The sequence below is a fragment of the Colletotrichum gloeosporioides genome, assembly GCF_011800055.1.
Source record: "Colletotrichum gloeosporioides strain Lc1 chromosome Unknown consensus_17, whole genome shotgun sequence".
Taxonomy (NCBI): Eukaryota; Fungi; Ascomycota; class Sordariomycetes; order Glomerellales; family Glomerellaceae; genus Colletotrichum; species Colletotrichum gloeosporioides.
In genome coordinates, this window is record NW_025544662.1 from 1,272,620 (window position 1) to 1,294,229 (window position 21,610).

Consider the following 21,610-nt stretch of genomic DNA (forward strand, 5'->3'; position numbering starts at 1 on the left):
ATAGGTGCGCGGTATCGTATCCCATTTCTACTTCCCTGCCATTGGCCATCAACTCCACCGAACAAGCCTTCAGAAGACCAAGTCTAGACTGGGGACTTCAAACAGCGCTTTCCCCCAAAGTCTGGATGGTGCCCCTTTCGTGAAGCAGGTTCGTGTTCTTTATCCTCAATTTTGATGCATTTTAAGTGCCGCATGTCAGGAAGACTCACCTCGCGCGGGTTACTCCGCACAGCGTAGGAAACTTGTGAGGCGGTGAGCTTCGAGATTCTTGAGAACCTGTGGTCCACCGGGTTGCCAGAGCCAAGGCTGGGGCTGGAACGATGACTACGGGTGTTGATTGAAGCTGGTCTGTGAGAACTGAGGTGAAAAGCGTCCTCGACGTATGCTTCGACAAGTACCACGCTAGTCTCTCAACTTTACCGCGCCGCTGCTTCGTCGAGCGAAGTGTCGTACGTGATCGAGATAATCTGAAGGTATCTGATCCCACCCCGTCCCCCCAGCTGTTGGGACTCGGAAACAGGAGACGATTCCGGTTCCTGTTCCAACACTCCAAGCATACCTTCATCCGCAGTCTAGACATCATCCATCTTCCCCCTGATGGGTGCAATATGGCTCTCCCACCTCTTTCAACCTCGCTCGCGCCTGTAGTCAGCGTCTGGTTCCGATGCGGGTATGCCGACTGGCAGTCCTCTGGCCTATATCCGATAAGCGTGTTGTCGCGCACTCGGCGATGATCTGATAACGTTCAGTAGTAGGTTAAACACGTTGACAGGTTCACCCGACCGCAGATCAAGTACCGCACCATCAACCATACAGCTCAAGTCCGATCATGTTCACATACGCAATGCAGTACCAGATTGTCCAAACTCGACAAAGTGCCGATGGTACATGTTGAACACGCTATACCAGACAAAGAAATAAAATGGGAGTCCCAAACGCCGCGACTGGCTTTTCTTTTGATTTGAAAACCTCTCTAGCCAGAGAAAATCTCCTCCAAGCCGGTCCATGTCCCCTTGGACCTCTCCTCCCAGTACGAGTCCTTGCCGGTCCTCAGCTTCCAAACCTCCTCGCCCTCTGGGCCTTGTCCGACCTTGACGAACCACTTCGGCCTGTGCTCTTCGCCCTTCTCTTCCAGCACGCGACGGCGTGCTCGCTGTGCCTCCTCGAGCTTGACCTTCCACTCCTCTGCCTGGTCCAAGTCTCCCTTCTCCGCCAAGCGCTGATCAGGTCTCAGTCTGCTGTCCGTTGGCGGTAGTCTGTCCTTCTCGATATCGGTGACCTCGTTCAGAGCGGCCGCAAATGTCGTCATACCGTACGTGTTGGCGGCATTGTCGACAAGCTTGCCAACACGCCAGATCTCCTGACCGGCGGCCTTGCCGGCTTCGACAACGCGAAGGCTGCCAGTCCACGTTCCCGACAGACTGCTGCCAGTATGGACACCATCCGGACCGTATGTTTCCACCTGGACGTCTTCGCCTCGTCCTCCAAACATTCCCTTGCTGCGGAATTCGACGGAGGCCTTGGCACCAGTGGTGTCGTTGGTAATCGGCATAACGCCAACGGGTTCCACGTACTTCTCACCCATGACTACGTTGCGCAGGAACATCGTGGCATGAGTCCAGGAGTACAGCTCATCTGTTCCGTCAGGCAGTCTCAGTGCGACGCGGACGCGGCCTTCCGTGGTGATTTCGGCACTCTTGCCCCAGAACTTTTGTGACGGCGCGGGAGACTGGCTGAAGGACCAGTTTGCCGAATCCGCCTGCATGGCGAGCCTCACCGGGCGATGGCATACCTTCTCGACAAGCAGGCGGAAGCCTCCTGGTACCTCCTGTTCTGTTCGGAGCATTTCGTACGTTTCTCCAAGAAGCGGGTTAAAGGGCTTGCGGATAGCACGCTCCTTGGCTCGTCCGCTGCTGAATTGTGACACGGCAAAGGCCGTGACGTACAGTAGTCGTTCCTTGGGCTCCTTTGCGCGCGCAGCTTGGTCGAGAAGCTGCGCATACTCTAGCTGTTCCGCTACACGTTGCAGGAGCGATATCGGCTCGTTCGCAGACACGGGCATACTGATAGTACTGAGATCCTTGCCGACGTTCTTCCGTACGAAAGCGATCAAACTCGGGGGCTGAACCAAGGCCGGCGGAACCTTGGTTCGCCTGGTTATTGAAATGTCAACTGGCAGCGGCGACAGGCTCTTGGGCTTTGCCGGGTAGCAGCTCGTATCGTCCTGGCCAATGCCGGCATCCGACTCTGGTGCCGATGAAATCGAGGATGAATCGGTCAAATTACCCTCATCCGGCTCAGAATCCGGGCTTTCATCTTCACTCTGAGCAATTCGGACAATTTGCGAACTCGTCTCCCCTGCCTCGGCATCGAAGAACTCGTCTGTTGACATGGTTTCCATACTCCTGCGAGAGGGGGCGGCAGACAGCGGAGCGGGTGCTCTGCGGCGCTTGCTGTTGGCGATCAGCGTCGTGAACTCAGACACCACAGAGTCAAGGTCATTGAGAAGTGATGCACAATGCTCTTGTGTACTCTTCTCTTCATGAATTGAGGCCTTTGATTTGGAGTGGTGGTGACGAGGACCATTAGAGGAAATGGTGGTCGTGACCGTGTTCGGGGCCGGAACAGCCAGAGCGGTCGCAGCGGATGCCTGATGCGCCTGCGGCGTTGTAGCTGTTGGGGTCGCATTACTCGATTTGCGCTTCCAGAATGGTCGTCTCTGTGCCTGCTGCTCGGTTGCCTGAGGGGAAGGGGAGGGAAAATAGCTGTCGGGCTCTTCGCCCATGCTGGTTGGAGACAGAAAGCTCGACGCTGCCATGCTGACAGGCCTTTGATTCGACATGTCCTTAACCAAGCGACGCAGAGCATCTCTGGTTCCAACCATTCGGCTTACCAACGTCTCAACCTGCTGCCATTCGCGGTCTTCCTCCATGCTTGTCGCATTTGGCTTCAGATGGGTGGTGTTGACTCGTAAAGGCGCCGACCTGGCATTGTTCGGTTGGTCATCGGGGGCCTCCAACCCTCTGGCCGCGCGGCTGGCCTTTTCCAGAGCCCGCGCCCAGTCGTTGAAATCCTTCGCATTGGATGCTCGCAGGTGCCAAATCTCAGCACCTGAGTCAATGTTGATCTCCCTGCGACGTTCGTCGGCCGCGATAGCTGCGAGGCTGAGAGGTATGGCACCGCGCAGAGCCGAGGAGTTGCGGTTATAGTAGTACGACAAGGTGCAAGACGAGTAGTCGAGGGAGAAGAACCTGCGCGCATATCCTTGGCCCTTCTTCCTCCTTCTCTTGTGAAGAATACCGGTGTGGTAGTTGGCATTCTCGCTGCGTCCCGAGGCGGACGTCGGTCGCACACCGCCGCCGGTCTTATGGCTGTGGAGACTGTCCTGGGAAGCGGAAGTGACGGTGGTCACTTGGGGCAGGCTGGTTCTGCTGGCACTCGCGTTCGCAGCTTGGAGGTTCGGGAAGGCGTTGGCGGTGGTCTGGGGCGGGGCACCGGTCGGGTAGGTCAGAAGGACGAAGGTCGCCGTCTTGGAAATCTGCTTGGAAAAGGTGTTGTCAAATACCAGGCCGAACATGCCGCCCTGGCCCTTCTCGACATCCCAGGTGCCGGTGGACACCTTGTCTGCATCGCATTTCCCGTGCCATTTGACGGGTATGAAACCCTTGCTGGAGAGCTGGTCTTGGGCGGTGATGGAGTCGCGCTTGGCAAAGCGACCCTTGGGTTCGGCTACGCCGGAGGTGAGGGCGCCGGCGGTTGCGGTGTCGTCGTTCTGGTTGGCAATCAAGCCGGTGGCACCGGTGCCCGGATGCTTGACGATTCCAAAGTTTCTGCCTCGGCGTGAGGTAAGCACGTGTCGAGTTGGAGAAGTATAGCGAGGAGAAGAGGGGGGAGAGGTACGCACATGGACTTTTTGTGTGGTTGAACGCTCCAGGATATGGTGTGGCCTTCGTCGACTTTGACCCAACGGACGATGTAGGACTGGTGACAGAGAGCAGCTGTTAGCTTGGGGATAGACCGAGGGGAGTCGAACTGAAGACGGCACGGAGGAGGGAGGGCCGGGCAATGACGACTCACGTACCTTGCTATGGATCTCCAACTGCTCAATGCCCGCCATTTTTTCGAATTGAGGCGGGAGCTTGAGGTGGCGCTGACGTCTGGAGACAGCGTGAGGTGACTGCAGTTCGGTCGAAGAAAGGTCGTGGAAACCACAACACTAGTGAACGCACATGCTGCGGAAGAGAGGGGATAAGTATGAAATCAATTGCTGAGGGAGGGAGTAATGTAAGGTAAGGTAAATGGCGAAGCAGGCGGAGAAAGGTGAGAAGACGGGACGGGGACGGGGACGGGATGTGACACCCCTGTCCGGAGCTTGCAGCAGTTAGCAGCACCAGCGCTAGCAGCAGTTAGCACAAGGCACAAGGCGCCGTAAGGTACGCGGATAGGTGAGGTGTGCTAAGGTACTGGTGGGTGGGAGGTCGTTTTGGACACCTCAGCCAGCCCAGCCACAGCAGCAGGAGTATCCTTGACAGTTGGTTGGGGGCGGAACGTCATTCGGAGCGATTCCACGGCAGGTGACTGGCTGCCTGCTGGGTGGAATAAGCGGAGACGGGAGGTGAGGGGGGCATTCACTGGACACCACCGGCACATTCAATCAACTCACCACCTTAGGTACTGCGAGTCTGCGACAAGCAAACGACAGACGGACGGGCTGTGCGAGGTGCGGTAAGCCGCGGGCGGGCGCGGGCGCGAGACAGCAGGGCGAGAGCCAGCACTTTGCGGTGGCAGGTGCTCAGAAAGTGGATGCAGCTGATGAGGCTGGGGTTCTTCTTCCCCTTGCACTTCCCTACACTCGATAGTCGTGAGATGGCTGCCAACCAATAATTCACGATGAGACCCGTTGACGCTAGGCTGGCTATTTACAGATGCAATGGTCAGTTCGGACTTTACCCACATTACTGCATTCTTTTAGTCTCCCAAACACTTCAAAGCCTTTCTTATTCGTACTACCTTACGCAGGCAGTCTGTTGGATCTCAGGCGCCTTATCTGGGGCCCCCGATATTGTACCCATGGATTGCTTAGATAAGAAGGTCGGCAGCGAGAGTCGTCCGTCGCCGTCCGGGCGTTTGTGAGACGGTTCGCTACGCAGTGCCCGCCCTGTCAAACCCACGGGTACGGGCGCGAGCGCGACATCCGCATACTCCCGCTCGCTGGAAACTTGGTCGTTCTTCGATCACGCGGACCGGCATTCCGCTTGTGCCGATCGGAGCCACCAGCCCTGTCTGCCATGCATACCTACTTACACGGCGCCGAGATCATGTCCGTAGCCTGTCGGGACAAGCACGATTAGTGAAGCTCCGCCTCGGCATAAGATTATCTATCGCCAGTATTGACCAGGTCGCCCCAGAACGCCGAGTTGAACCCACCAGACACACTTTTGAGCCCACGGTCTTTCGTTGTGTGTGTGTGCAAGTAGGCCCTACTATGCATGCATACACGACAGCCAGGTTCCCTTCATCGAGATGGAAGCTCGGGGACAAAGCGTTGAAACGGCTGCGAGAGGGCCCCGATGTCACGATAACAATCCTGCAGTACCTGCCTACCCATATAGCGGCAACAGCGGATAGCCATTTCCTTGGTTGTTTTCTTGTCTGCAGAGACCGAGACAGCCGCACCTTGTCAAACAGAGACACGCTTGTCCCTCGGAGACACCGGACGTTGTTGGCTAACACGGCAAGCTGGTGTCAAGTTGGATATTGGTAGCTGAGTAATATCTCGGAATCACAGGGTGAGATCTCGGCAGCGTATATATGGCGACATGTCAGAGCGATGAGGTCAGACGGCAACTTATGTCATTCTGCCTTGCAATCTGCAGTCGCGAGGCCGTTGCACAAGGCGAGTTGCAGCAGCTGAAACGACGACCCAATCAAACAGGTCCCGTAGGTCTGGAAACGCGAATCAACACTCGATATGACCGTGGGCAATAGCCTTGCCCGGTTGACCCCCAACCCCGGCAGGACCCCGAAAGCAACAACAGCATAAAAAAAGAAAATTCATGTGAAAGATGTCCAGAGAGAGAGAGAGGGACCCCTGAGAAGGCTCATATGCGGTGGAGCGCAGACTCGAAGACAACCTTGAACATCCCTGCCTCCCCTTCCAGAGCCAGACGCGTTCTCGGCAGCACCCGCAGCACCACCACATTCATCGGATAATCGTCGGTCCTGTTTCCGCGGGAAAGCGTCAACGCCCCAGCCATCCTGAGCTGCGACTGGCCAACCAGGTGCAGGGATCCGCATCCATGCCTGGAACATGGGCCAGCCGAGAGCCAATTCGCGGACAGCCGAGCCTGGGGTGGGGAACCGCTTCTTATCCACTTCCACGCGTTCTTCGCTCCTCTCCTTGTCCACGCTGCCAATTCAATTTATTTCGTATGTGCTGATGCTGGCCGTGCTGCTGAGCCGGTGCCGGTGCCGGTGCCAGTGCCAGTGCCAATGCCAATGCCAATGCCAATGGCTGCTGACTGCCTACCTTACCCAGGCAGGACGGGTGTCCTTCATGATGGCATGGTCTGACCTGGCTGCCAGTGTGGTTTTTATTGATTATTATTGATTATTCCTCCTACCCTACCTTACCTACTCTGCCTTAGTCACCGGGCCCCCTCTTTGTCCAGACCCGTACCTAGGTAGCCTGCGCCCCCAGCCCCAGTCCAGCACTCGCGACGGTCATTCACACTATCCTCTTTCGGCTAGAAGACCGACTCCACCTGCGATTTCCCTCCCCTCCTCGCACTCGCAGCACTCACATTGCGAGTTGCACTGGTATCCAGTCTGGCTTTCCGCTTCCCGGGCTCTCTGGCTGCTGTTGCTGTTGCTGCTGCGCTGATCGATCGTCTCCTTTTTCCCACGGCTATCCGTACTAACTGAGTCGCGCACTACGCCGCCGTATTACACCAGCACCACCAACCACCACCACCCACGCTCACCCTCTAACGCCGCACAACCAGTCCACCTTTGACCAAAACACACGCACTTCTGCTAGACTTGGTGGACCGGTGCCTTGTGTCTGTCTGTCTTTCTTTGCTTCCGAAGGCATTCTCCTGTCGCTCCATCCGCGCCGAGGCCTGTCGTCAAACACTCAAAGCAGCTGCGACGAACAACCTCTGCTTCCGCTCCCTTGGCCCTCCTCCACAACACTGATTCGCTGCCATCGAACCGGTCTCAGATACGACTCGACTCGTCTCGAACTCGACACAGTACTCAGCCTTCCCGACGCATGACGGAGGCCATGGTTGTCGTCGCGGTTCCCTTTCCTCCTTCGACATCGGGTTCCATCTTCCCCAGTGCATAATTTCCATGGTACACCTTGCTTCTTAATACCCCTTCCTAATCCCATCTTTCTGCCCAATTACCTGCCGCCGTTCCTGGCTCGCCCGACAACCCCTCGATCTACCTTCCAATCCCGAGGAACCGCGCCTTCGCCCAATCCAAACTTGTTTCCCACGAATCCCACCGACCACCACGCGCGCCAAACCTGCCCCCAACGTCGACCGTTGCACTTCATTCTCCAGAATGACGGGCGTCCTCAGCAAGCGCCAGCAGGCGCGTAACGAAAAAGTCCTGCACGATCTGGTCCAGACGGTTCCGGGAAACAACTTCTGCGCCGACTGTCAAGCACGAAACCCAGGTAGGTGCAACAGTGCCCTCCCGCTCAGACCGGTTCTCGATACTGACAGCACTTCGCAGCATGGGCCTCATGGAGTGTAAGCACCGCCAACCCCTTCCGCGCCCTATCGATGCGACCCCGTTCCGATAGACGACGATGCGGCATATAACGGACAAATACTGACAGGGTGCACAGCTAGGCGTGTTCCTTTGCATGAGATGTGCCGCTATCCATCGAAAGTTGGGTACGCACATCTCCAAGGTGAAATCCTTGAGCATGGACAGTTGGTCCAACGAGCAAGTCGAGGTTTGTCCATTTGGTGCTCGTTATTATGTGGCTGTCGCACCTAACGCGGCGCATCTGTAGAATATGAAGAAAGTCGGCAACGTCAGATCCAACGGAATCTACAACCCAGACAACAAGAAACCACCGGTCCCAGTCGACGCCGATGAGGCCGATTCCGCGATGGAGCGTTTTATTCGATCCAAGTACATGAACAACAACCCGGCTCCTGCGAGAAAACAACACTCGGGTCTCTCAGACGAAGGTGTCCCGCCACCTCTGCCCCCCAAGGCGGGAGGCAAGTTCGGATTCAGATCTGCTTCGTCCATCTTCCCGTTGTCGTCTCGCTCCAAGAAAGAGGCCGCGATGCGCAACGCTTCGAACCCTAGAGATATGCCCCGAAGCCCGTCGCCCAGCGAACTGCCGAACAAACCATCCAAGGTCTTTGGCCTGAGTGTTCAGTACGAGCAGGAGGACACCGAGCGAAAGCTGGCCAGCCTGAGGGATATGGGATTCCCGGACAATCAACGGAACGCTGCGGTGCTCAAGGGCGTCAACGGCAACTTAGAACGAGCCATTGAGACCCTGGTGCGCCTGGGTGAAACTGATAGGAGGTCCCCATCTCTGACGGGTCCTCGCGAGAGCTCTTTACGCGCAACGCGTTCGCACGCCAACTTGTCGTCGACATCAAGCGGTCTCTCAGCGCCGCAGCAAACATTCAGCGACCACCCACAGTCACCTTCGACGGCCTCTAGCAACAATCCATTCGACTTGCTCCCCCCTCAACCCCAGTCTTCTCAGTCAACCGGAACTTTGGCCAACAAGAATCCCTACGCCAACAACCCTTTCGGGGCACCCAGTCAGACTCAGCAAGACTTCAACCAGGCTTTCAGCAACATGTCTTTGGCGCCCGCTCAACCCCTATTCCCGCATCACACCGGCGGTCTTCCAGCATCCCAGCCGCCATTTGCTCAGCCTCAGCAGCAGATGTATCAGCAGTCCATGACACCACCGGCAGCGCAAGCGCAGCAGAACTACAGCCATATCAACTTTAATAGTAATATGACATATCCTCAGCCTCAACCGATCCAGCCTCAGTCGACGGGCTACAATCCGTTCTTCACGAACCAGACGCAGCCTGTTCCGCAGCAGACTTTGGCCGTGAACACGACCGGCGCATTTGCAAACAACCCCTTCGCCCGATCGCCCACAAGAATCCAATCTCCATCATTGGGCCAGATCCCCGAGCAGACACAGTCGAACTTCTACACCACGTCGCCGCGACCGCTCTCGCCGCAAAACACCAACCCCTTCTTCTCACAGATGGCCTCGCAGCCGACAGGACAGCAACAAATGCCTACACCGCAACAGCACCAGCAGCCGTTCCAACAGCAGTCCTTCCAGTCGCAGCCATTTCAATCGCAACCGTTCCAGCAACAAGCCCTGCAGTCGTCGCCGTTCCAGCAGCAGTCACCATGGCAGCAGCAGCAGCAGCAGCCGCAAATCCAGCAGCAGGAGGTACCTCAGCAACAACAGCACCAGCAACAACAGCACCAGCAACAACAGCAACAATGGCCAGGACAAGACTTTTCTCAGCAACAACAGGTGCAGGCACCCGCGCAGCAGTCCTTGTACCAGCAACCGCAACAGCCTCAGAGACCTGACAAGGCCTCCATTCTGGCGCTGTACAACATGCCGCAGCTGGCCCCTCAGCCGTTCCAGCAGCAGCCGCAGGAACCTGCACAGGCAGAGAACGTTGTGGCTCCCCAGGCCGGCCAAGAAGTCAACGGGCCAGCTGCAGGGACCAAGAACCCCTTTTTGTCCAACGGACCGACTTCGCCCGTCATGACGCAGAAGGACGTTGGCCCGCGCAGGACTGGCGTGAGCCGGGAGAGTATGGCTTTTACGGATATGCAATGGACAAACGGCCGACACAGCCCTGATGCCTTCGCCAGCCTCAGCGCAAGACACATGTGAGAGGCGCCGGTCGTGATGGGTTTTTCTTGTACATAAATGTCCTTTTTGTAAGATAACGTCGATTTGGGACGCTGGAGATTTACATCCCATGGCCTTTGGTGTCCACATGATAACGAGGGATCTCCCTGTGGATACATCAACTTTTTTCCCCATTCTCCGTTTTGGCTCCCGTGTATATGTTGACAGTTTTCTGCCATCTGATTTTACCATTAGAGCTTAGTTGATACGGTCTGTCGTGAACTGCGTGCGTTCGCAGAGTGGCCCGCGGGGAACTGCGAGTTTCCGCCCACGCGGGGGTACCCAGACGGTCCCGAGATCGGAATTCCCGGGCAAAGCCGGGCCACACTAGACCCGGATCGGATCGGTGCTTACGACCTCCCCACATGGATCTTGCCGGGCCCCGGTTCACCGACTTCAAATCCCGTAATGACTCAAACCCCGGCGGTTCCTTCGGCTTCGGATGGCTCCCAAGGTTGGCTCGTCGTCACATAAGCGTTGCTCTTTCGCTGTTTGGTAGCACGTCCTGAAATTTACGTACCACACGCCACGCCGCTCAGATACAGCCAGTCGAGAACTCACTCATTCAACAAACATCATGGCATCCCCTGAATTCCACGCCCGGCTCCGCGCCGCACTGCCGGATGGCGACCAGGCTGCGACCCTCCCGCCCTCGACGGCGCTCTCGACCGCCTCCAAGTCTCTCCCCCGGCCCGGCGGCGCGGGATACCTCGCGCCGCTGGGCACCGAGGCGACGCTCGCGCACATCCTCGACGAGATCGTGCCCGGGCTGAACGGCCAGGCGCGGAGCGGGCGGTACTACGGCTTCGTGACGGGCGGGACGCTGCCCGTGGCCGAGGCCGCGGACAACATCGTCACGGCATTCGACCAGAACGTGCAGGTGCACCTGCCGAGCCAGACGGTTGCGACGGAGCTGGAGAGCGTGGCGCTGCGGATGCTGGTGGACGTGCTTGCGCTGGAGCAGCCCGGAGAGGAGGAGGTGTGGAAGGGGCGGACGTTCACGACGGGTGCGACGGCGAGTAACGTCCTCGGTCTTGCGTGCGGGCGGGAGGCGGTAATCGCGCGGCGCGGGGGTAATGTGGGCGAGATGGGGATTCTGGGGGCGTGTGCGGCGGCGGGGGTCAGGGAGATTCAGGTGTTGACGAGCATGGGGCATAGCTCGGTGTTCAAGGCGGCGAGCGTTGTCGGGCTGGGCAGAGGGGGTGTGAAGGAGGTTAGAGTGAGTGACGACGAGCCGTGGAGGTTGGATTTGGAGGCTGTCGAGAGGGAGTTGGGTCGGGAGGGCGTGGCGAGTATCATTGCTGTCAGCGCGGGAGAGGTGAACACTGGCCGGTTCGCGACTGGTATTGAGGAGATGAAGAAGCTGAGAGAGCTGGCGGACCGGTTCGGGGCTTGGATCCATGTGGATGGAGGTATGTGTTACTCCTGAGTGACGTCTGGAAGGCGATGCTGATGGGTGAAGCGTTTGGTATCTTTGCGCGGGCGTTGGACGACAGCCCCGAGTTTGCCAAGATCAAGGACATGGCAGCCGGGCTGGAACTCGCGGACAGCATCACGGTGGACGGGCACAAGCTTCTGAACGTGGTACGTCATGTCAGCCTCTTAGCCCCTTTTCCGAAAACCCAAGAGATACTAACCGTGTCCACCAAGCCTTACGATTGCGGCATGTTCTTCACGCGGTCCCTTGGAACTCTCACGTCCGTCTTCACCAACCCCAACGCGGCGTACCTCTCCTCGGGCCCATCCAGTATCCCGTCCCCACTCAACATCGGCCTCGAAAACTCGCGTCGCTTCCGCGCGCTGCCCGCCTACGCCGTGCTCCGCTCCGAAGGACGCTCCGGTCTCGCCGCGATTCTTGGAAGAATGGTCCTGTTGGCGAGGAAGATTGCGTCGTGGATCCGCGAGTCGGAGGCGTACGAGCTGCTGCCGGAGGGGGGTTGGAGCGTGAAGGACACGACGCACATGGTTGTCCTGTTCCGTGCGAAGGATGAGAGTGTTAATGAGGAACTTGTCGGGCGAATCAATGGCACGAGGGAGATGTATGTTAGCGGGACCAGCTGGAAGGGGAAGAAGGCGGTCCGGGTTGCGGTGGGCAGCTGGAGGGTTGATGTCGAAAGGGACTTTGAGGTGGTGAAGAGGGTTTTGGAGCAGGTCAAGGGGTGAAGGGCTGGTGTTGCAGAGAGGGAATTTCAGTCACGTCTTCCGTCCCGCACTTGTGGTCCGTAGATTTCACCTGCGGTTCCCGGTGAGGAAGGCGTGCCCCTGAATCCGCTCCTTCCCTCCCACGCCTGCCTCACCCCATATTCACCTTCACCTTTTTCATCCCAACCTCCCACGCGTCACGCGCCCTCGCTACCGTAGAATCAACAGAAGCGCACCCTGCCCTACTTTGTTCCAAGTCGTCTAGAGACTATCACCACTAGAAGGCATCTTGGTCAGGCGGGACAAGTCAGGTCAAACTAGCTGGTGAATCGCCAAGGTCGACCGTTCGAATCCCGATCGAAGCCTACTCGACGACAGGCTACCCCCCGACCGATACCTCACCGATCCGAGAGATGCCGCACCGAACGAGCGATGCCACACCGATCCGAGTGATGCCGCACCGATCCGAGCGATGAAGATATCCCAGCATGAGCACCAAGAGATGTAGCCCACACCGGTGGGTGAACTCTTTTGACCCTTTGATACTATTGGTCCATGCTATTTCACCTGCGCTTACAGGTCTAGAAAGTGCGCTTGCGCGATGCGCTGCTGAACGAAGGAGGTTGTCGCAAGAGTTATTGCGACGTACTGTCGCGACGCGCAAGCTCGCACCTTTGTGGTGTTTACTCTCTACTCTCCCGACACTCCATGATTGTTCCCTGACAAGAGCTGCGACGAGGATAAGTTCACAGAAACCGTCTGGCGAGAAGATAATTCTCATTTCTACAGATCATTCGTGCGCTTTCTGCAGTGGCATACGTCTTGCGAATGCCATCCCTGCTGCTTGCATTCGCAATTCGTCTCGCTCAAGGAGGATGTGACTTCTTACTCACGCACACAGGTCTTGAGATTGAAGATACCCGCGACGACATTGCTCGCCAAGTTTCACACTGTCACTCTCGCAACAGCGTATCACCATTGACTGTCGCAAGCGCAAGCGCAGGAAATATTGCTAAATGTACAGTTTATTCATCACCCTATGATACAAGTCTAGGCGTCCAAGATGCTCTCCAGTGGCACACTCCAATACCAGCTGGCCACTCCCATCGCACCCATGCTCATCGTGAATGCCATCAGGAAATTGACGTCATTGTTGTCCAGGAGATCCCATCCAGTCTCAATCACACGCGAAGGCTGCGCGTCGCCGAAGCTAGACTTGCGGTGCTTGTCCTTGGGATCATATCTCGTAGCGTCTGCACTCATCTCAGGGGCGTCAATGTCCTCAATGGCGCTGTCCGTCTTCTCCATCTTCTCCACAGCGGCCTTGCCCTCTCCGTGGAGCACCGCAGCCTTGACCGCGGCGCGCTTCTGGTTCTTATCGGCGTGGTCCGAAGAGTCGCCGGAGATCAGAACCTTGGTGCCGCCCTCGCCCTCGACAATCTTGCCAGATCGCACATCCTTGACAGAGCGTTGGAAGACGGCGCCGAGTACACTGTCGAGAAGACTGCCAAGGACTCCCCAGGCAGTCAGGCCGAGCATGAGTGTCGACCGCTGCTGCGTCGTCCAGCCACTGAGTCCACCGCCGACCTTCCCAGCAGTGCCTTCGCCGCAAAGAGGGAGGAAGACCATCGAAGTGGTGACAATGATCATAGATCCGAGTGCTCCAGCTGCAATTCCCAATGGCGTCACACCTCCATTCGTGCCCCGTGGGACCTTGCGGAAGGTAGGGGATGTAATCAGTCGAGGTTCGCTCTTGGCCAGAATGCCCAGCTCAGAGCTGAACGTGTCGGCGGCGACGGCAGCGTAGTTGGCAATGATACCGATGACGAGGAGGTCTCCTCCCCAGGAGAAGCAGAGGGTACCGGAGGGGTTCGGGGTCGTGGTGTCCAGGATTGCATCCTTTCGCTTGTTGAGTTGGTAGGCGTGGAGAAGGGTCAGGCACGAGGCCATGAGGGAGTTCGCGAAGACTGTATTGCCAAGTATTAGATCGGTTCGCATACTCGAAAGGGCCTTTGGGAACGTTCTGACTGACCTTGGACATGGGTTCGCGGGCCTTCACCTCCCGGCGTGCCTTGGGAAGCGACCGTCAAAGTGGCCTTGATATCCTTCTTGACCTGCTGCTTGTGAGAACTTGCCGCCCGACAGAAACAGCGCACATACCTTGGTGGCTCTTGTACCAGCGAGAAAGAACACGCACAGCAAGGCGAAAGGCAGGTTCCATGGGTGGTAGGCATGGGCGATGGCAGTAATGACAGCTGCCGCTATGCCTGCGGGGGTCAGCGACTGGTGCGACCAGGCTCGATAGACGAGGGCAAAAGTCGCCGGGACGGCGTAGATCGCTTTCATCGTGGGGTTTGGTCGACAGTCGCGATGTTTGGGGAAAGTTTGGGGTGTCCTTGCGACCTCGAAGGTGTGATGGACCGAAGTTCCTGTCCTAGCCAGACGGGTTGGACTGGTGCTTGCTTCAGTGAATAGACGTCAGCTCCACGTGACGTCAGTCTGAACGCTGAGGCAGGAGCTCTCAAGAAATCGGGGGTAAGCTTTGGACCCCTGTTACTCCCCCAAAACGTCTCGCGTGTACCTCCGCACGGTCCACCGAACGGTCCTTATTCTGTTTAAATGCACCAAAAGTGTGTGGGATGGACCCCGGTTAGGAGCATCAAGCTCTGCGATCCCCTCCACTCTCTATGGTTCTTTGATGTAGAACCAACAAGATCATCTCGTCATTTATTTTAGGCTAGATATTTTTGGTTATAGATCTGCAATTTTCTTCATCGTGTAACCGTCGCAATACCCAGCCTTGCGACGCTACGCGTTGATACTTAAATATTCCAGCAGCCAAGCTCGCTGTATGATACCTATCACAATCTGAATCAACCCCGACGTCTTCTAAGCTGTGACCACAAAGCCATGACGGAACAATTCTCCGCGGCCACCGAATCTTCTGCGATTGATGCTGCGCTGGATCACCAGGAGCAAGCGCCATTTTTTTGCCTTCCCTGGGAAATCCGAATCGTCATCTACGAACTCGCATTTCCTCGTATCAACTCACCACAGCTCATCTACACTGATGTCGGAGGCATACCCTCATTCAACGACATCAGCAATATCCCCTCCGGAAGCCCTCCACAATTGAAACGAATCGCTTGCAACGGCGTATTCGAAGACAAGGGAATCGAGATCAGGGCACAACGTTTCGCTGCACGCTTTGAAGCCGAAAGAGTCGACGACAGGAGCGGGTTCTGCCAGTCTGTTCTGGACTTGATCAGGCGCCCTCACGATGAATCCATTTACCCACTCCCTCTATTGCTTGCATGCCGACGGATGTACGAAGATGTCGCACCTCACTGCGAACAGTCCATTGCAATCCAAGATTTTTTCTCGCTCGAATTGTTTTTAACCAGAATTTCCCGTGGGGTTTTGGCAAATGGCCTCTCGTCTCGCCTCAACAAAGTCTCGCTTGATGTCAAGCTCAGTAGCGACGGCGCGTTCAAGCCATCATCCCGGAAAAAGATTCTCGCCAGCTGGTCTGGAGCATGTCAAAGGCTCACATCACTCGGAAGTATTAAACATTTCCATGTTCGACTCGAAATTCCACTCTCTCAGCAAAGATCAGTGCCCGGTCACATTCATCTCCATATGATCAAGCAATTGAGTCCTATCGCTGCAGCCATACCCAAGATTGAAGTTGAGCTAATGCTTACATCAACGGTTCATCCCAAGTCGGAAAGGATCTGGGTATACCGGCCGGGTCCGACTAGACAACATCGTGGCTACGAAGTGCCGGGATGGACGGCGGAGATATCGGTATGGGGCTCATTTCCCCGACTCGACGATATCCCATCACCGCTGAAGGAGCTGTAAGCAAATTATTCGCGGCGCGCAGCATTGCAATGACGCGTTGAACGAACGGGCCAATTAGGCTTGGTGTGTATGCGATTACACCATCCGTATTTCTGTATCCATAGTATCGGTCCGGTACAAGCTTATCCGACCCCGGAGTCGGCTCCTTTTGTTTAGCGAGCCAAAGAGCTTCATGATTCATGACGACGGAGTTAATAACTTAAGGTGTACACGACGTTCCTAACTGATCGCGTTCTTGCAATGGATATTCTGTGAGAGCCATTGCAGTAACCAGGAGACAAATTCTCTCCTGTAAAGCCCTCGGAATCTTCCGCCGGCTCGACGGAAAGTGACGATAAAATAAATTGGGATCCCTGCCGGTCTCTCGAAATCTCACTCCGCAATCGCACTCATCTCACCCTCACAGACAAGATGGCTGCAGACGTGAGGCAAAGACAGGAGCAGGCGCCCAAGCCTGAAGTGAAGAACTACAAAGGCTTCGTTGCCGGCGTGTTCTCCGGCATCGCGAAACTCTCAGGTTTGTCATTCATTGCTCACGGCGCTGCCAGGTCGTTTCAATCACTGACACTGCGAAGTCGGCCACCCGTTCGACACAATCAAGGTCCGTCTCCAAACGACAGACACATCTCGCTTCAGCGGACCGCTCCAATGCGTCGGCCAGACACTACGCAATGAGGGAATCCCGGGTCTTTACAAGGGCGCCACGCCGCCCCTCGTCGGCTGGATGTTCATGGACTCCGTCATGCTCGGCTCCCTGACGGTCTACCGCCGCCTCGTCGCCGAACGCCTCTTCAAACTCCCCGGTCCCGAGAACCTGCCCTCGTATGGGCACGGTATTGCGGGCATCATGGCCGGCAGCACCGTCAGCTTCATCGCGGCGCCCGTCGAGCACGTTAAGGCGCGCCTGCAGATCCAGTACGCCGCCAACAAGGCCGAGCGGCTGTACAGCGGGCCTGTCGACTGCCTGAAGAAGATCTACTCGCACCACGGCATCCGCGGCGTCTACCACGGTCTCAGCGCGACACTGCTTTTCAGGGGTTTCTTCTTCTGCTGGTGGGGCAGTTACGACGTCTTCTCGAGGTGGATGAAGGATAACACGAAGCTGAGCGCGCCGGCGATAAACTTCTGGGCTGGAGGATTGAGTGCCCAGATTTTCTGGTTGACGAGTTACCCGTCGGACGTTGTGAAGCAGCGCATTATGACGGATCCGCTGGGAGGTGGACTGAACGACGGCACGCCGCGGTTCAGGAGGTGGAAGGACGCGGCAACTACGGTGTATAGGGAGAGCGGATGGAAGGGATACTGGCGCGGATTCTTGCCATGCTTCTTGCGGGCGTTCCCTGCCAATGCGATGGCGCTGGTTGCATTCGAAGGTGTCATGCGCGCCCTACCAGAGTAGACATAGTGTACACTTGTAAAAAGGGATAGACATGGGTGGACACGCGCTTATCATAGACTGTAAAAGGATACCCAGAATCACTTCTCACGGATGCATCAAGGAACGAAAATGTGTGGTGGCAGATCAACAAGCACACGAGGGTGCTAACTTTTGGTATTTCCCTTTAACCTTGCCAAAATCAGTGCCCATGCCGACCCAAGTAACCTGAACCCGACCCATGCACACGTGAAACCATGTTACTGGTCACGTTTACTCGTCATCCTCATCAGCCTCGTCGTTGACGACGTTGAAGAACTTGAGCTCGTAGACACCCTTGGAGGTGGAGACGACACGGAGCCAGTCACGGAGCTGCTGCTTCTTGAGGAACTTCTTGGTCCTGCGGGGTAACGAAAAGTCAGTCATTTGCGTGATGCGACTGCGGGAGCCAGCTGTTGCGGGAATACTCACAGGTACTTGAGGTAGCGGCCGGAGAGCTCGTTGTGGGCGATGATCTCGATCTTGCCCTCACCCTGCTGGGAGATCTGGACCTGGTCGCCGAGGTTGCCGACGCGACCCTCAACCTTGATCTTGTCCTGGAGGAACTTCTCGAAGGCAGCGACGTCGAAAATCTTGTCGGAGGCGGGCTGAGAAGCGTTGATGATGAACTGATGGCGCCAATTGGTTAGCATTCTGTGGTTGACCGGATCGCATTGCGTCTTGGAGGATTGGGTTCTTACCTTCTTGGTGACCTTCTGGGCCTTGCCCTTGCCGGTGCGCTTGATCGCCTGTTGAAAAAATGACCTTAGCCTACTGTTTCACGCCGCCGCCTCTTTCGAGGCTTGGCCAACAGCAAAGCGATGTGATCATGTACATACTGCTTGAGGAGCCATTTTGGACGGATGTGTGGAACGCAAAGAGGTATGATCCTGCGTCTGTGGGTTGTGGTGTGGTGAGGGAAGAGAGGTTTTTGTCTTCTGAGATCGCTGCAGTCCAAACTTCACGAAATTCCGCAGGTGGATTTCCGTTGTGGGCTGGAAAATGCCCGCGAAAAAAAATTAGGGCAGCGGAGCAAAAGTTCTTCCGGGCAGCGCCCACCGAGGTGAGGACTTGGACTGGACAGGACACTGATTGTAGCACACTAGCCATATTTAGAAGGTGGGTCTATCCCTGAACCCTGAACACTAAGAGGTTGGTTCCCTTCACCATTCATCATTGTCTTCCTTCAACTCCATACCTCTTCCCTCCAGTGTTTTTTTTTGCAAAGGACTTCCTCGAAGGTCGAAACTGGAATCGAGAGTTCGAACACCGGGATAATACTATTGTTTGCCTGGCCTTCTGCCTGCACCCCCACGTCAGAAATACCGTGCATGCCGCAGCGTGAATCACCGGAGTCATCCCCAGAAAGCCGACCGCGAGCCTGTCATTGGCCGGCTTAACATGCATCTCTGTTTCGTCGAGTCGCACGGGTCTGCAGTCAAGAACCAGTCAAGTTTAGATCGCCCAAAGTGCCGGCTTCTCGTGCCCTCGAATCGCTTCCTAAGGGGGTTCTCGTGGCATGTGTTGCGGCTCCAGGTGGACCAGCAAGAGTCCGGGGCACAGGCGTCCTGGATCCGATCATTCTCTGATGCTTGTCGGATCTTGCATCCGCAAACCGTTGCCAACTCCAACTTGAAACGAATGACATGCACACAACAAATGGAAATAGCCTAAGCACCTCGTATTCGAGGCAAGCGAACGATGTCATCCGACTTCGTCCGCGCCTTCTGGCGAATAAGAAGGCTCATCACGAACGACCAGTATAGAATCTCTCGGAGGACTGGCATTGCCCATCCATTACGACCAAGAAGGGCTTCCGATATTACGTCTCCAAAACTGCGGGTTCGTAGTCTCAAGGCGGGCTATGCGTATTCAGGCAACTCTTCTGAAATACCCCAACAGGGTTCTCGTGCTGCGCCATCGCTTTTTTTTATATTGACCTCGTCCAAATGGCGTTCGCGATATGGTCGCGTGCGAATACTTGAGCTCCATCAAAGGTCAGCCCAACGTCATCCGGAAGGCAGCCAAAGTCTCGGTCAACCAGGTCTGGCTGAGTAAAAGTAGGAATTCTTGATGGTAATGGCTGCCTCCTATATCATGACGACTTTGGCAGCTCGTAGTCGAGAGGTGGAAAAGAAGGGTCGGATGACGTTGATCAGAGCCATGGGCCCGCCATGGGCCCATGCAACACCAGTCGCACAACGTCGGTCTGCGGTCAACAAGTTTGCCTACCGTTGCGGTTTGCCCAAAAGGAGAACCTTCGCATTGGTCAACGATCAAAGAAGATTGAGCCAGTGACAGCCACTCCGGCCCTTGTTGTATCAGATAACAGGGTGGTTTGGCCGCATCCTATCCGCCGGAATTGACCATATATCTTGGCAGGAGAGCAGCCGAAGCATTGATACAAGTGGGGGTCAAGGCATTGGGTTGAATCGATTCGAGGAAGGTCGGCAGGCTAATCCTATGAGATTCTCTAATGGTTGATCGTCGAGTAGAACCCATCTAGGTTACTCGCAAAAGTCATGGTCGTCTGATAACCGCTTGAGAGTTGCGCATCCGCGAAGAAAGGCTGTCCCCATCGCCGGTTATCGTCAACTTGGGCTCCCTCTCTCGGCGCGCTGAATGATGGAGTTAAAGGAGTGCCTGGAGGCTGTGATAAGATGGATGGAGGCGAAGTTATTCTTCTCCTGTCGGAGGCTGGACCTGGTTTAGCGGGAAGGATGATGAAGGAATGGGGATTGGGTGAGATGCGAGTGAGTTCCCGCAGTGCAGGGGGGCCAACTCCTTTGACGCACAGACGGGGATGTTTTGGTTCGTGCACAATCCCTCCTTCACTTGTGCATTCATAAAGCAATTATGCATAGGGCTGAAGTACGTATCGAAAAGGCCCCCAACCAGACCATCTCCATCAACGGTCACTGCAACAGTACCCGTCTTGAGTCTGGTCTGCCAGAGAAAGATTCCTCTGGTCAAATTGTTGCAAAGTTAGGCATCCAGTCCCGTGGCTGTGTATACACACAGAAGCCTGTTCCCCCGGTCAGCATTTGCGCCAATGGCAGGCTGGCCCAACGCGTTGTACACTTCGTCACGTCTACCCCTCGATTGAACGTCGACACCTTCCAATCGTCTGCCGTAGCAGCATGCTCAGCACAGTTACATTTCCGAGAACTCAAAGGCCCCTGCCTACCAATGTCTTGGTATCTTTCCTCCGATTGAGCCTCGGTGAAGTGGACCTGTCTAGCCGTAGACCATCCATCGTCTGTTCTCATTCGATGCCGGACTCCGGGCTAAAGAGCTCTCCCACCACACCACATTCGACCTGCCTGTTTGCTGTCCACTGAGATATTGTAGTTCCCATGTAGTCACCCCAGTCATCTGCCGTGAGTACGAACTCAAATTTCCATGACCAGTGTCTCCCGCGCACATGCTCGACCTGGACCAGCCCCAGGCGCCCTTCAGTGTGTCCCCAACTTATCCCACGCCCTTCTCGCCCTCCAGCATGTCTCAACTCGAAATCTGTTTGGTCTTCCTATTCTCGAATAACAGGCCCCACGGCCTAGTCTCGCCAGACGTTGATCGCGTGTTCAGCCAGGGTTGACTCATGGCGTACCCCTCGATGACGACGGGTGGACGACGCGATTTCGGGAAACGTTACAGACGACATACTTGTGGCTATCAGATGAATTGTTTCAGATGACTAACACTCCCGCTGTGGGGTGAGAAGAACTGTGCCGCGACCCAAAACTTGGGACGTCGGTTCTTGTCCGGATGGGTGTGCACCAGCAGCCGCTTCTCAGGGCTAGGCATCCTTGCTGCTCCTTCTCGACCAGGTCTTAAAATCAGGCCCCGGAGCAAGTACAATTTACGACTACCAGTATAAGGGCAGGTACATAATATTAAGAAAACGGCATTCTGCCTCATGGCTCATATGATCAGGTCACCTCCGGGTGCGCAGCGCGTTGACTACCTCATCTACGACCACTCGATCTACACCACAACGAAGTTCAGGACCCCAAACTCCTTCAATAACTACTCTCAAGCAGTTCTGGGTGCCTTCGGAGTATAGTTACATCACTTGGACACTCGTCTCGTCGCCATCGCACACCGGAGTCTTCGGTCTTCACAGTTGTGTTTGGGCTCGCAGTCGACTCTAGATTGGACCTCGACTCGAGCCGATAGGCTTTTCCGTCTCGCTGCCTTATAGTACAATTACCAGTAGCATTCAGATAGCGACCTGAGTCACTGCCTCA

General features: G+C 56.1%; 7 protein-coding genes across 7 annotated transcripts; 4 read left to right on the forward strand and 3 right to left on the reverse strand.

The window, feature by feature from the left end:
* Positions 1-973: 973 nt before the first annotated feature.
* On the reverse strand, positions 974-4,117 carry GCG54_00011274 (Oxysterol-binding protein-like C23H4.01c; the record flags this gene model as incomplete). The annotated part of the gene is made up of 3 exons (XM_045411179.1): positions 974-3,830; positions 3,905-3,981; positions 4,082-4,117. The coding sequence occupies 3 exons, from the start codon at positions 4,115-4,117 to the stop codon at positions 974-976; spliced, it is 2,970 nt and encodes a 989-aa protein (XP_045268237.1).
* A 3,452-nt stretch (positions 4,118-7,569) lies between these two features.
* On the forward strand, positions 7,570-9,922 carry GCG54_00011275 (UBA domain-containing protein 3; the record flags this gene model as incomplete). Its single annotated transcript, XM_045411180.1, has 4 exons — positions 7,570-7,684; positions 7,744-7,760; positions 7,859-7,969; positions 8,030-9,922. The coding sequence occupies 4 exons, from the start codon at positions 7,570-7,572 to the stop codon at positions 9,920-9,922; spliced, it is 2,136 nt and encodes a 711-aa protein (XP_045268238.1).
* A 595-nt stretch (positions 9,923-10,517) lies between these two features.
* Positions 10,518-12,103, forward strand: GCG54_00011276 (L-2 4-diaminobutyrate decarboxylase; the record flags this gene model as incomplete). The annotated part of the gene is made up of 3 exons (XM_045411181.1): positions 10,518-11,352; positions 11,403-11,524; positions 11,591-12,103. 3 exons carry the CDS (start codon positions 10,518-10,520, stop codon positions 12,101-12,103), a joined length of 1,470 nt encoding a protein of 489 aa, XP_045268239.1.
* A 1,029-nt stretch (positions 12,104-13,132) lies between these two features.
* On the reverse strand, positions 13,133-14,428 carry GCG54_00011277 (Transmembrane protein 19; the record flags this gene model as incomplete). The annotated part of the gene is made up of 3 exons (XM_045411182.1): positions 13,133-14,049; positions 14,115-14,196; positions 14,243-14,428. The coding sequence occupies 3 exons, from the start codon at positions 14,426-14,428 to the stop codon at positions 13,133-13,135; spliced, it is 1,185 nt and encodes a 394-aa protein (XP_045268240.1).
* Positions 14,429-14,992: 564 nt separating this feature from the next.
* Positions 14,993-15,946, forward strand: GCG54_00011278 (uncharacterized protein; the record flags this gene model as incomplete). The annotated part of the gene is made up of 1 exon (XM_045411183.1): positions 14,993-15,946. The coding sequence occupies one exon, from the start codon at positions 14,993-14,995 to the stop codon at positions 15,944-15,946; it is 954 nt and encodes a 317-aa protein (XP_045268241.1).
* A 297-nt stretch (positions 15,947-16,243) lies between these two features.
* On the forward strand, positions 16,244-17,345 carry GCG54_00011279 (Mitochondrial substrate carrier family protein L; the record flags this gene model as incomplete). The annotated part of the gene is made up of 2 exons (XM_045411184.1): positions 16,244-16,463; positions 16,522-17,345. Coding segments are annotated over 2 exons (1,044 nt in total), but the record flags the coding sequence as incomplete, so codon positions are not given.
* A 249-nt stretch (positions 17,346-17,594) lies between these two features.
* On the reverse strand, positions 17,595-18,214 carry GCG54_00011280 (60S ribosomal protein L22; the record flags this gene model as incomplete). Its single annotated transcript, XM_045411185.1, has 4 exons — positions 17,595-17,721; positions 17,793-17,989; positions 18,062-18,109; positions 18,200-18,214. The coding sequence occupies 4 exons, from the start codon at positions 18,212-18,214 to the stop codon at positions 17,595-17,597; spliced, it is 387 nt and encodes a 128-aa protein (XP_045268243.1).
* Between the last annotated feature and the right edge of the window lie 3,396 nt (positions 18,215-21,610).